Consider the following 15005-nt stretch of genomic DNA (forward strand, 5'->3'; position numbering starts at 1 on the left):
TCTGTATTGGTCCGATATTGGCCCAAATCACTGGATCGGATATCGAAAGGAAAACAACGTGTAATTCCATCCGATACTTTCGCTTAACATGAATAACACTTAATGTAAAGAACACTCAATGTAAATAACACTTAATGTAAATAAGGCCATTCAGAAATGAAAACACTCTCATCTACTTAAACTTTTAGCATTTTAAATAATCATCTACTACTGCTACATCTAAAAACACTGTTTTACGACATGTCGTCCAAAGTGTCTACAATTGGAAGATGTGGATGTCAATCAATTAGAATTGACGCAAAGTTCGGTTGAGATTTTCCATTAAAGTTCTGTCACGTTTTTAGATGATTAAAAACCAAAGCGTGATTATTACAAAAACCTGCTGGATTTTGAAGAGGAAAACGGGAAACGGTGTAGTTTGTTTTATTTCATAACACTAATGGATTAATCGTTGAGGATGTGAGAGATCTTCAAGCCGGGGCAATATAGGTACATTTGTTTACAGATCTAAAATTTTATATTGAAATGATAATTAATTTTTTAAATAAAGATAAAGTTGCACTTTAAATTGTATTTTAAATGTCTGTACGGTGCTGTTAAACAAACCAAAAATGCTGCTAAATGTTCTGTGTGTAAAAGTGAAAATAAAATCAGCAGCTTTGTATAAGTGTGATGTTGTAGGTTCTGTATTTATTAATTTAGAATATTTGTTTCACAGTCTGAGCATTGTTATTTAGATAGCTAGTTTAACCATGGTGCATGGTGCATATTATTACTGCTTAGTTGTTTGAGAGGAGAAATGACGGTATCGGATTGGTATCGGTATCCGCAGATACTCAATTTGCAGCATCGGTATCAGTATCGAACATAAAAAAAAAGTGTATCGAGCCAGCCCTAGTAAAATATCATATGTACATAAGTATTCACACCCTTTCATATGACATCCAAAGTGGTGGTGCATTTTGTTTTCACTGATCCTGCTTGAAATGTTTCTACAATTTAATTGGAGTCCACCTGTGCTAAATTCAATTGATTGGACATAAATGGGGATTGAAACAACACCTGCCTATATAAGATCCCACAGTTGACAGCGGAGGAATTATCTGCAGACCTCAGAAACAGGATTGTGTCAAAGCACAGATCTGGAGAGGAGTACAGGAAAATTGTTGCAGCTTTTCAGATCCCAAAGAGCACAGCAGTCACCATCATTCCTAAATGGAAGAAGTTTGGAATCACCAAAAGACCTGGCCGTCTAGCCAAACTGAGCGATCGGGGAAGAGTGGCCTTGGCCAGGGAGGTGAGCAGGAACCCAAGGGTCACTCTGACAGAGCTCCAGCGTATCCTTGTGGAGATGGGAAAAGATCAGAAGATCAACCATCCAGGCAGCACTCCACAAATCAGGCCTTTATGGTAGAGTAGCCAGACAAAGCCACTCCTTTGTATCAATTTCACTCTATCAATCTATCAGTCTATTGATTTATCAATCTATCTACCTACCTATCTATCTACCTATCTACCTGTCTAGCTGTCTGCCTGCCTGTCTGTCTGATTGTCTATTGCTCTGTCTATCTGTTTGTCTGTCCGTCCGTCCGTCCGTCCATCCATCCATCCATCCATCCATCCATCTATCTAACGATCCGTCCATCCGTCCGTCCATCTATCTAACTGTCTATCTATCTATCTATCTATCTATCTATCTATCTATCTATCTATCTATCTATCTATCTATCTATCTAACTGTCCGTCCGTCCGTCCATCTATATGTCTGTCTGTCTGTCTGTCTATCTATCTATCTATCTATCTATCTATCTATCTATCTATCTATCTATCTATCTATCTATCTATCTATCTATCTATCTATCTATCTGTCTGTCTGTCTGTCTATCTATCTGTCCGTCCGTCCGTCATCTATCTAACTGTCTGTCTGTGTCTATCTGTCTGTCTGTCTGTCTGTCCGTCTGTCCATCCATCCGTCTGTCTGTCTGTCTGTCTGTCTGTCCGTCCATCCATCCATCTATCTATCTATCTATCTATGTCCGTCCGTCCGTCCGTCCACCCGCCCACCCGCCCATCCATCCATCTATCTGTTTAAATTCAGACCTGTAGTGAAAATGACCCCAACCTGGTTCAGTCCCTTACACACATTCTGTCCTGAAGAGGAAGTTCTGAGGAGGATGAGGAGTGTGTGGCGTCTGATACTCATGAGAGATCGCTCCAGTAGTAATGTAGGGTTAACACACACACAATCACCACCCACAGGCTCTATCCTCACTGCCAGATGTAGACTGCCAGGCCCCATTAACCAGACTGATCAATGCTGGATGGAAGAGAATGAGGATGCTGGCCAGAAAAAAAGAAAAAAAAAACACTGAAGGGATGAAAAAAACTAAACTAGAGAGGCATTGATTCAAATTTTCTTGGCTCATTCAGAGTTCAGATTTTTTTTAACAAATGACTGACCTTTTTATTTTTTCTTCAACAATGATAAACTACAGCATAAAGAAACATTTTTGTTCGACTTCTTTTAATTGAACCATCTTATATCTAAATGTCGGCCATGAAAACACATTCCATGAAGCTCTACACACTGTTCTTCAGCTAATCTGAAGGCCACATGAAGTTTGGAAGTCTGTAGCGATTGACTCTGCAGAAAGTTGGTGACCTCTGGGCACTATGCTCCTCAGCATCCGCTGACTCGCTCTGTCATTTTACGTGGCTATCACTTCGTGCCTGAGTTGCTGTCGATCCCGATCGCTTCCACTTTGTTATAATAGCACTGATAGTCGACTGTGGAATATTTAGTAGAGAGGAAATTTCACCACTGGACTTGTTGCACAGGTGGCATCACGGTACCACGCTGGAATTCACTGAGCTCCTGAGAGCGACCCATTCTTTCACTAATGTGTGTAGAAGCAGTCTGCATGTCTAGGTGCTTGGTTTTATACACCTGTGGCCATGGAAGTGATTGGAACTCCTGAATTCAATGATCTGGATGGGTGATATATATTTTGGCAATATAGTGTATTTATATGTGTGTGAATATGTGTATATATACACTGATCAGCCATAACATTAAAACCACCTCCATTTTTCTACACTCACTGTCCATTTTATCAGCTCCACTTACCATATAGAAGCACTTTGTAGTTCTACAATTACAATTCCAGCGCTGCTGGAGTTTTTAAACTCCTCACTCTCACTGCTGGACTGAGAATAGTCCACCAACCAAAAATATATGCATCCAACAGCACCCCGTGGGCAGCGTCCTGTGATCACTGATGAAGGTCTAGAAGATGACCAACTCAAACAGCAGCAACAGATGAGCGATCGTCTCTGACTTTACATCTACAAGGTGGACCAACTAGGTAGGAGTGTCTAATAGAGTGGACAGTGAGTGGACACGGTATTTAAAAACTCCAGCAGCTCTGCTGTGTCTGATCCACTCATACCAGCACAACACACACTAACACACCACCACCATGTCAGTGTCACTGCAGTGCTGAGAATGATCCACCACCTAAATAATACCTGCTCTGTGGGGGTCCTGTGGGGGTCCTGACCATTGAAGAACAGGGTGAAAGCAGGCTAAAAAGTATGTAGAGAAATAGATGGACTACAGTCAGTAATTGTAGAACTACAAAGTGCTTCTATATGGTAAGTGGAGCTGATAAAATGGACAGTGAGTTTAGAAACAAGGAGGTGGTTTTAATGTTATGGCTGATATGTGTTTGCTGGTATGTTTGCTGCCTTTCGAATGAACGAATGAACAAACGAACGAACAAATTTATTAATTGCTTTCATGCTTTTATGGGTGTGGCTGAAATAGCTGGAGCCACTAGTCAGGAGGGGTGTCCAAATACTTTTATTTTTATTAAACTGTGTATTAATAACATGTATAATGTTAAAGTTATATAAGTTATATAGCATTAATGTCCAGTTATATTGTACCTCGGACATAAACACCTAACCCTGGTGTTTTTCCCAACCATGACGTAGCTGCGTATCGTATTTTCTCTTTTGTTCATGTAATAAAATGTCACAAAGTAAAGCATTCGCTCCAAAACCTCCACCAGAATCCAACTACAGCAGAATCGGAGCGATGTGTGGGCAGGAACAGCTCAGCAATTGATGTTTGGTGATTAATGAAACGCCCGTACTCAGACACGGCCGGGTGGAGGTTGTGCCTCGGCTGGACTGACACGTCCCCGCTAAAAGTTACTCCATCATAATCCCACTCCCATTCTCTTCTCCGGCAAAAAAAGCCAAATGTGGCCGAGGATCTAATCATCTGCTCACTCCAGTGGGCCGACCCAACAGATTACTAGTCGGTTTTTCCAGCCGTGTCAGCTATTCCGGCAACGGCTCCCCGCCGCGCGTCCCGAACCCATCCGACGTGATACTTCAGCGGGTAAGTAATTCATATTTTTTAGAGGAATGAACACAGACCGCTGAGATAGAAAAAAGAGAAGTCCTCAGCAGTTTTCGGGCCGTTCAGCCCTGAAGCTGAGACCGAGAGAAGATAGATCTGAGAGTGTATCGTGTTTAGGACTGTAACGGGGCTGGAACGCGCCTCGCTACAGAGAGCGTGAGGCGAATCCCCACACACCTGATAGAATAGCAATAGAACCCAATTTGCAAATATCTAATTAAGGTAGGACAATACAGCCACTAACAAAAGAGGGACAAGTGTAAAAAAAATAAATGATTAATTATTAGTCACAAGCCGCTACGGAGAAAGTGGACAGGACAGGGATAGTGCAGAACCGAGAACCGAGAAGCAGGCAAAACAGGGAACTCTCCGAATACACAAGCTTAACCCCTACCACACCAGTTCCCTCAAATAAGAACAATGCTGACAACCCTCATCAGCAGAACACCGGACCAGACCAAGCAGCACCGCAGCCTCAAAGAAATGCAAAAGTGACTAGTTCTAACATCATGTAAAGCAGCCGAGTTTACGCTAACGCAGGGCTGATGTGCATAGAAAGCTAGCTAATGGCTACGCCGGGTGACCGGTCGCGTAAAGCCCGGATGAATCTCATTACAGAGACGTGTCATCAGCGGTCAGCTCTGGACGGCGCTATCCCTCGGTGACATTACTCCCTGTTTACTTTGTGTGACCCTAATTGAAAATCCTAGCAGGTGTGCCCTTTATTGGTGTAATCTCATTAGCAAACTTCACAAATGTGTCAGAAGGGAAGTTCCGCACCGTCGGCGGTGGGGGACGTGTCGTACATAACGGCTCACAGATGATCAGCGACGACTCGCGGCTTAGCCCAGCGGAGACTCGCTCAATAATCACGGTAATAGAACACATTTCACTAACAAACAAGGTGTGTTCATGTAAGCATCTGTCATCTGTCGGCCACTGCTGGTTAGGAATAAGCACTGAGTGGACACACAGTCAAGGACTGACCAGTAAAAAAATAATAAATATACACAAATAGCAATTAAAAGCTATTCTTTTAGGACCTGTATTCAGTTAAAACAGCATAAAATATTAATTAATTTACTTATTCATAATCTGTTTTTACCACCGTTTTATCCTGGTCAGGGTCATGATGGGTCTGATTCACTGGGCAAAAGGTAGGAAACACCCCGGACAGGTCACCAGTCCATCAAAGGACTCACACACACACACACGTACTCCAGTTAACCTGACTGCATGTGTTTGTACTGTGGGCACAGGGAGAACATGCCAATTTCACACAAAAAGGACCCTGGTCGTCCAACCCACAGCCTTCTTGCTTTAAGATGACAGCGCTACCCACCTTGCACATCTGAAACACATTGCAATAAAGTTGGGACAGGGCATGTTTAGCACTGTGTTGCATAATCTTCCATTTAACATCATTCTGTAATTGCTTAAATGGTTTTCCTGTATTTGCTATGTATAATTCAGCTTCACTAAATAAATAAATCAAATAAAAAGATCAATACATAAATAAATAATTACAATTCGTACTGTAGCTTTACAGGCTTTTCTCAGAATGCACTGTACTGTTTCCACCCATGTAAAAATTTTAATCTGTGACTTTATACACACATGGCCATGATTAATTTGATTTATTTTGCAACTCTTACTTTAGTTGTAGTGGTTTATTCTTTGTAAATACTTTTTTTCCTTCTTCTTTTATCATTTTTTTGGAAAGGGTCACACTAAATTCAATTGTATGCAAGTATAATGACAATAAAGGTTCTTCTTCTTAAATAAACAGTTTAAATAAACAACTGACAGTTGGGACTTATCGGTTCAAAACTCAGCTCTACCATCCTACTGGGCTGGGCGGCTACACGAACAACGATTGGCTGTTGTTCATACAGGGAGGGAAAGCCGGATATGGACCTCATAACTGATACAATTATGATCTCTGCTGGCTGATTGATGGCGCCTGCACAGAGTAAGGAATAATGCGTTGACCAGGGTGTGGCTCACCCGTACACAAAGCTGATCCACATATGAACTCGGCTCGTGCAGGTGAAAAGATGCAGTCGGCTACTGCACACGTGTTGAAAGGAAATAAAATAAAATAAAACTTTGGCCAGTGTTGCTGATATATAAATGTCACTTTGTGTAACTTGAGATTGTAGATGAAGTGATGAAGTGATGAAGTGACCTGTGATGACCTGTGATGACCTGTACTTACTGGGTTTTTCAATATATTCCCAAACCCTGGATTTTTGGAATCTGGATTCTCCTCCCTGTTTCACTTTTAAACTTGTGTTACAGCTCCAGCTTCTGAGAAACTGTGAGAATCAGAATCAGCTTCTCCCAGAGTCTAAATAAAGCTTAACGTGGTTCAATGTATTAAAAATATGACACAGGAGCACTAGGAAATAAATATATTTTATATTTAGCAGACACTTTTATCCATGACTAAATACAATTAAAGCAATTAAGAGTTAAGGGCCTTGCTCAGGGGCCCAGCAGTGGCAAGCTGGCTTGGAATTGTGCGGCTTGAGCTGTCAGCCTTCTCATTACTTCTGCAGTACCTTAACCACTAGTTCAGTAGCTTAACCACTGAGGTCCAGTACCTTAACCACTAGTCCAGTACTTTAACGATTGAGGTCCAGTACCTTAACCACTAGTCCAGTACCTTCACCACTAGTCCAGTACCTTAACCACTAGTTCAGTACCTTCACCACTAGTGCAGTACTTTAACCACTGGGGTCCAGTACCTTAAGCACTAGTCCAGTACCTTAACCACTGAGATACAGTACCTTAACCACTAGTCCAGTACCTCAACCAGTAGTACAGTACCTTAACCACTAGTTCAGTACCTTAATGACTAGTCCAGTACCTTCACCACTAGTCCAGTACCTTCACCACTAGTGCAGTACTTTAACCACTGAGGTCCAGTACCTTAACCACTAGTCCAGTACCTTAACCACTGAGGTCCAGTACCTTAACCACTAGTCCAGTACCTTAACCAATGAGGTCCAGTACCTTAACCAGTGAGGTCCAGTACTTTAACCACTGAGGTCCAGTACCTTAACCAGTAGTACAGTACCTTAACCACTAGTTCAGTACCTTAATGACTAGTCCAGTACCTTAACCACTGAGGTCCAGTGCCTTAACCACTAGTCCAGTACCTTAACCACTAGTCCAGTACCTTAATCACTAGTCCAGTACCTTAACCACTGATGTCCAGTATCTTAACCACTGAGGTCCAGTACTTTAACCACTGAGGTCCAGTACTTTAACCACTGAGGTCCAGTACCTTAACCACTAGTCCAGTACCTTAACCACTAGTCCAGTACCTTAACCACTAGTCCAGTACCTTAACCACTGAGGTCCAGTATCTTAACCACTAGTCCAGTATCTTAACCACTGAGGTCCAGTATCTTAACCACTGAGGTCCAGTTCTTTAACCACTGAGGTCCAGTACCTTAACCACTAGTCCAGTACCTTAACCACTGAGGTCCAGTACCTTAACCACTAGTCCAGTACCTTAACCACTGAGGTCCAGTATCTTAACCACTGAGGTCCAGTATCTTAACCACTGAGGTCCAGTTCTTTAACCACTGAGGTCCAATACCTTAACCACTGAGGTCCAGTATCTTAACCACTGAGGTCCAGTTCTTTAACCACTGAGGTCCAGAACCTTAAGCACTGAGGTCCAGTATCTTAACCACTGAGGTCCAGTACCATAACCACTGAGGTCCAGTACCTTAAGCACTGAGGTCCAGTATCTTAACCACTGAGGTCCAGTTCTTTAACCACTGAGGTCCAGTACCTTAACCACTGAGGTCCAGTACCTTAACCACTGAGGTCCAGTACCTTAACCACTAGTCCAGTACCTTAACCACTGAGGTCCAGTACCTTAACCACTAAGGTCCAGTACCTTAACCTCTAGTCCAGTACCTTAACCACTGAGGTCCAGTACCTTAACCACTGAGGTCCAGTATCTTAACCTCTAGTCCAGTACCTTAACCACTGAGGTCCAGTACCATAACCACTGAGGTCCAGTACCTTAACCACTAGTCCAGTACCTTAACCACTGAGGTCCAGTACCTTAACCACTAAGGTCCAGTACCTTAACCTCTAGTCCAGTACCTTAACCACTAAGGTCCAGTACCTTAACCACTAAGGTCCAGTACCTTAACCACTGAGCCAGCATTGCCCTTTACTAAAGGCTAGTTTGCCCACACATACAGAAACACATTAACACTGTTTACTTCTGAGCGTCTGTCTGCATGAACATCAGTGTTAATCTAAACGATTTTAAGCAGCTCTCTATTCACGCAGCGTATAAATTCATCATTCATCTCTCACCACGCCATCAACCATAAAGAAAACGCAGAAAGACTAAAAGTGAATGAACCAAATGAACCTGAGACATCGCCGACTCCCCCTGTGTTCTGACTTTAGTGAAAGGCGAGCTTTGATCTTTACAGACTCATAAAACACTATAAGAGATGGAAACAAAACTGAAAGCCTGGAAAAAGCTTTTCAGATCAGACCCTCACCCTCCCTCTATATATCTGATTTATTTATTTATTTTACCAGTTGCTGTAAATTCAAGTGAGTTCACTGTGACCCTGAGACACCTGTTCCCTTCATCAAGGGACACAAACAAAGTTCATTCAGCCTAATTCAAATAAATATAGAATTAAAGCGATGCTGGCAATTCGGCCGCACACGTCCAACACTAACAGCATGATTCAGACTCTAATAAGACTGTAACAGTACAGGAAATACACAGACCACTGTTACAACTTAAACCGAGTGCCCACTGCATAAATATACACTGTATCACTGGAATTACTGCATGTTTATCATCATTATACATCACACACATTAATTATTATAATTATAATTATTTATTATTTATTATTATTATTATTATTATTATTATTATTATTATTATTGGATATGCTTGATTAGTATTATTATTATTATTTTATTATTATATTGGATTCACTTGATTATTATTATTATTATTATTATTATTATTATTATTATTGGATATGCTTGATTATTATTATTATTATTATTATTATTATTGTTATTACTATTATTATTATTATTTTATTATTATATTGGATTCACTTGATTATTATTATTATTATTATTATTATTATTGGATATGCTTGATTTATTATTATTATTATTATTATTATTATTTTATTATTATATTGGATTCACTTGATTATTATTATTATTATTATTGGATATGCTTGATTATTATAATTATTATTATTATTATTATGTTATTATTATATTGGATTCACTTGATTATTATTATTATTATTATTATTATTTTATTATTATTATTATTATTATTGGATACACTTTATTATTATTATTATTATTATTATTGGATACACATTATTATTATTATTATTATTATTATTGCTATTATTATTATTATTATATTGGATACACTTGAGAATAAATATGTTGGATACACTTTATTATTATTATTATTATTATTATTATTATTATTATATTGGATACACTTGATTATTATTATTATTATTATTATTATTGTTGTTGTTGTTGTATTGAGAATAAATATTACCCAAATATGAAATATTATTTATTAATTCATATCTTTCTTTTTTTTTTTTCTTGGCAACAGTGAGTCCCACTTCTATTGCCTATTAAAGAGAAACAAACTAAAGCCAGTGTGTTTGAACAAGTAAATTTAGCATAAATGTCTTTTATTTTTACTGACCGTTTCTTTCTGATCAGGGTGGAGGTGGGTACAGAGCCTACTTGATTAAAGTAATGTAAGAACTTGACAAGGTGCCAATCCAGGTGGATCAGGGCTAGTATGTGCTTCCCCCGGCTCTGACAAGGCTGACAAGATTTGGCAGGCCACTGAGATTAGAGGAGAATATAAGATTAGTGTGGGTGCTGCATAATAAAAGAGCCATGAATAAAAAAACTTGGATTCGAACCTCTGATCGATATGTTTTCCAAAATATAAAGGATTAGCTATTCTACACTGCAGGCGGCATGGTGGCTATCACTGCTTCACAGCAAGAAGGTTTTGGGTTCGATTCTCAGGTCTGAGAAGGTTGGGTCCTTTCTGTGTGGAGTTTGCATGTTCTCCCAAGTGTCTGTGTGGGTTTTCGCCAACAAGTCCAAAGACATGCAGTCAGGTTAACTGAAGATACTAAAGTCACCCTAGCCTAGGTGTGTGTGTCTGTGGGAGGGTGTGTGTTTGCCCTGTGATGGACTGAGTATGTAAGTATAATGTAAACGAGTGAGTGAATGGGTAAGTGTTCAATTCTCTGTGATGAATGGGTTTACTGTCCAGATGTTGAGTCATGTAAATATGCTGTATTAATTCAATAATCTTGCTGTCGTACCTTTTGGATCGTTCAGCCCTGAGCCGAAGGCACTGATGATGAAGTCGGCCTTGAGGCGTATGATCTGCTCCTGATCCTCAATCCACTCGCCCGAGTCCATCTGTTCGGTCCGGCAGAACTCCAAACCGTGCACGGTACCGTTCTTCAGCAAGACCTCTTTGGGTGACAGGAAGGGCAAGAACTCACACTTTTCTTCCTTAGCCAGCTCCATCTACACACACACACACACACACAGCAAAACACACACACATCACACAACACTTAGCAGCTAGACTGAGTTAAATATTAATGCAGTGATAACCTTACAAAGTGCTCCATAAGTTCAGTAGTGACAAGAAATTCAACGCAGAGATACAGAGCAGCTCAAGATCTGCAATTTTGGACTAAATGAAACAAACAAAAAAAACCCCACTGTGCTTAAAGAAGCATCAAATTTTCTGTTCATAAAACACTTAAAAACTCCCAGAATTTGCTTACAGATAAAAAGAGTGAAGAAGGATAAAACATCTCAAAAAGCTGCACATTATGCCGCCATCAATAGAAATTTCAGAACAAATAAAAATGTCACTGAAATATATACGTTTTATAAAAGCTACAAAGTCGTTTCAAGGCTCTGAGAGTTGAGCAAACCACTGTGAGGCTTCATCTCCAAACTGTTAGTGCTTTTCCACCAAAAGAACTCTGGTTCTTGAACCGGTTCTGTTCGGGTTCCTTGGATTCTTGGTGTTTTGTAGAGAACCGACCCGCGTTTCCACCAGTTTTTGGGAACCAAGCCTGCGTCATCAACGGTGGGCGTTTCATAAACAAAGTAAAGAGCAGTAACATGATGGTAGAGCGGGTAGATTACCTGCGAGCTTTTGTGCTGTTGTTACAGATGTTCGTTTTTATATGCAAAAAGCATCGATCAGCTATTAGTGATAAGAAGATGTAGACGTGTTTGTCACCATTGTTGTTTTCTTTAGTGCGTTAACGTGAGAAGCGTTTTGCGCTTCGCTCTCACTGTGACCCTCGGCGCAAATAGCCGATTTGCTCAGCGCTCAGCTTGAGCGGTGAAACATCACTAAAGTTCCATGACACGAACATCCATCTGTGTGAAATAACCATCAAATCCAGTCTAAAAGCTCCACATGTATCTGTGTTTAGCTGGATTCACTTCACGTGTGGTGTTTATGCAGTTCGGGGTTCTGAATCCGCCTCTCGGGAGAGTCGAAAAAGCACAACGTAAATAAAGCGTAACGTGACTGAATGTACTGAAAGTACCATACAGGAACACTGAACTTCTCTTTGTTATTACTGGTTATAAGTGCTCTGTACTGCCCAAATTCATCAGTCGTTTTAGTGGAAACACACGGAACCGGTTCAAAATCAAGTTGGCGAACCAGAACCGGAACCGTTCCGCGTCGGTGGAAAAGGGGTAACTGAGAACTTGGATCAGAGAAAAATCTTCTCAGAAGGAGCTGGAGCCTATCCCAGCTTTTCAATGGGCGCAAGGTACACAGTAACACCCTGGACCGGGCACCAGTCTATCGCAGGGCAGACACACACACATTCACCTATAGGGCAATTCAGTGTCTCCAATTAGCCTGACTGCATGTTTTTGGACTGTGGGAGGAAACCGGAGCTTCCGGAGGAAACCCACACAGACACGGGGAGAACATGCAAACTCCACACAGAAAGGACCCGGACCGTCCCACCTGGGAATCGAACCCAGAACATTCTTGCTGTGAGGCGACAATGCTAGAGCCACCGTGATGCCCCAGATTATCATGGATTAAAAAAAAATCACACGCAACCCTAGGAATGAAATGCTTAACGTCACATCCATTTCCAGTATTTTCTGAAGTGGGGTAAAACACACCACAATTGGAATATCGAGCAGTAAAAACAGATTTTCTCGACTATACACATATACATATATTCTCTCTTCATCTGGCAGCCTGAAAGACAAACCCGGGTCTGATGAAAGACTGCAGACGTCAAGCCAGGCTTACTGGGCCGGTATCAAAATCTGGAATGAAAGCATTTCCCATAGACGTAAACGTTCCCATTTTTTTTTTTTTTTTATCTAATGAAAAGCTTCCCAAAAGAGTAAAATAAAATCGGTGTAGCCATGTAGTGAGTGATGTGTGTCTCTTCTAACGTAACAGCTTGGCTGAATCGCCTTAGTTCACATCAGTGCGTGTTATTCACATAACTGTTTTCTCTCTCTTTTCTGCAAAAATTAATTACGCCTACAAGTGCTCTAAACTTAATACACCTGATAAACAAACTTAATTAGTTAGGGATGACGGAGGCGGCGTTGCTGACAATCCCTGCAGCCAGCTAAAAACAGATGTGAATAATTACCTGACTTTTTTTTTTTTTCACTTCCTTCAATATATTTCAGCCGTTTTTCTGCTGGCGTGATGTGGGAGGAAAGAAGAGCAACAGAAGGTGCGACGAAAATAATCTATGGAGGGTTACGATCAGCCCTCTTCATTTTCTCTGTTAGCTCGCCTGTTTATTTTGCTTTGTAGATCTGTTCCTTTCTAATTTTAGCAGCGAAATCCAGCTACGCAGAGATGACATTTTATTATTAATGTCAGTCAAAGTAAAAGAAGAAAGAAAGTAGTGATTTACTGTAAGTGATATAGAACACGGACGTGACATCCTGCTGTTCGCTTTACGCAGAAGCTATGAACTTAACTTAGAGATTTAATACAGATGAACTAATAATAAATAATGAACTAATAATAAATTATAATGAATCAAATTATTAATAAGCAATACAGTTATGAGGAGGTTATCTTGTTTTGTTAGTGTTTAATTTTTTTTTTGTTAATGTCACTAATTGCATACACATAAAAATAAATGAATCAGAGTGGATTTGGCTACGAGAGCAGCATGGATTGTTCTATAGTGAGTTCGAGGTTAATAAATATTTTTGCAATGCAGCGTTGGTGTTTTGTAGAGAACGATCAGGTCAGAAATACTGTAAAACCTGTGTGTGTTGATGTATTCTGATATAAACTATATTACGCCCCTGGCCCACCTTTTTACAACTCCTCCCCTGCGTTTCCCCTCACACCGTATCTTGCGTTCTCATTGGCTGTTCGACATAGCACTCGGACAACTCGGATTCAGATATCTGACATGCTAGAAATCTCGCTTCGGATCGAGTTGTTGAGTAGTTCACACAAAGCGATTGAGAGCCGAGTTTCCATCGCCGAGAGCAACTCTAGCGCCGACCAGTCGCTGAGCGAAAATCAGGGCAAAAATCGTGTAGTGTGAACTAGGCAGTACCTTAACCTCTAGGCTACAACTGCCCTATGCAAAATAATTATGTGGTATCCATTCATAGTTATATACACTTATGCATTATAATAAAATAAATGTAATCTAAATACGAGTGATCTTCCAAAGGTTTCTGCACTTTCATATTTTGGTTATAAACAGTGAGGGTGGGAGGAGGAGTAATCGGTCGTGTTTGAGAGACTGAGAGACGCTTATAGTCCGGATTTAGCTCCATCTGATTTCCACCTTTTTGGACGCTCAGAGAAGCTTTAAGGGGAAGAAGATTTTCATGTGATGATGATGTGAAAGCAGCACTGCATCAGTGGCTACACGCTCAACCATAAACACTTTTTGCTAATGGCATTAAAATGGTAGAACGCTGGAAAAATGCATCAGAAGGTGACGATGTAGAGAAGTGATGGAGTTTGTTTGTGAAATTATTTTGCATACAAAAAAATAACATCCACCCTTTTCCACCGACGCGGAACAGAGCCGGTCTGCAAACTTGATTTTGAAACGGTTCTGCGTGTTTCCACCAAAAAAATAGAGGTTCCAGAGAGCAAACTAGCGTCTAATCTGGCACCACAGAATACTAGTTTTGTTCAGCGCGAACCGTGACGTCATCTGTGGGCGTGTCACAGTGTAGAGGTTTGGATGCTTTTAAAACAGCTGTGCTGTTCTTTCATATGGAGCTTAATGCTGCACTTCCAACTTTTAAAGTTCACCTGATTCAATTTTGATCCAGTTTGCTGCTGATATTTTCAAAGCGCCTGAAAAGAGATGAACTGTGTGATATGACGTGATAAAAGTGACCCGGACAGAACGAACAACACAACGTGAAAAATAAAGCGTAACGTGGCTTGTTGTACTAAAACAACAACCGATCAATTTTGGCAATACAGTGCATTTAT

The 15005-nt window shown here is 40.5% G+C and overlaps 1 protein-coding gene across 2 annotated transcripts in view; it reads right to left on the bottom strand.

Moving 5' to 3' along the window:
• dpyda.1 (dihydropyrimidine dehydrogenase a, tandem duplicate 1) overlaps positions 1-15005 on the bottom strand; it is a 358262-nt gene that overhangs the window by 193703 nt on the left and 149554 nt on the right. For both annotated transcript variants that reach the window (XM_062991432.1, XM_062991433.1), the window contains exon 12: positions 10822-11032. In XM_062991432.1, the coding sequence (XP_062847502.1) occupies positions 10822-11032 (211 nt within the window). The remainder of the gene's footprint in view (positions 1-10821; positions 11033-15005) is intronic.

Source organism: Trichomycterus rosablanca, chromosome 3 (assembly GCF_030014385.1).
Source record: "Trichomycterus rosablanca isolate fTriRos1 chromosome 3, fTriRos1.hap1, whole genome shotgun sequence".
In the NCBI taxonomy this organism is placed as follows: Eukaryota; Metazoa; Chordata; class Actinopteri; order Siluriformes; family Trichomycteridae; genus Trichomycterus; species Trichomycterus rosablanca.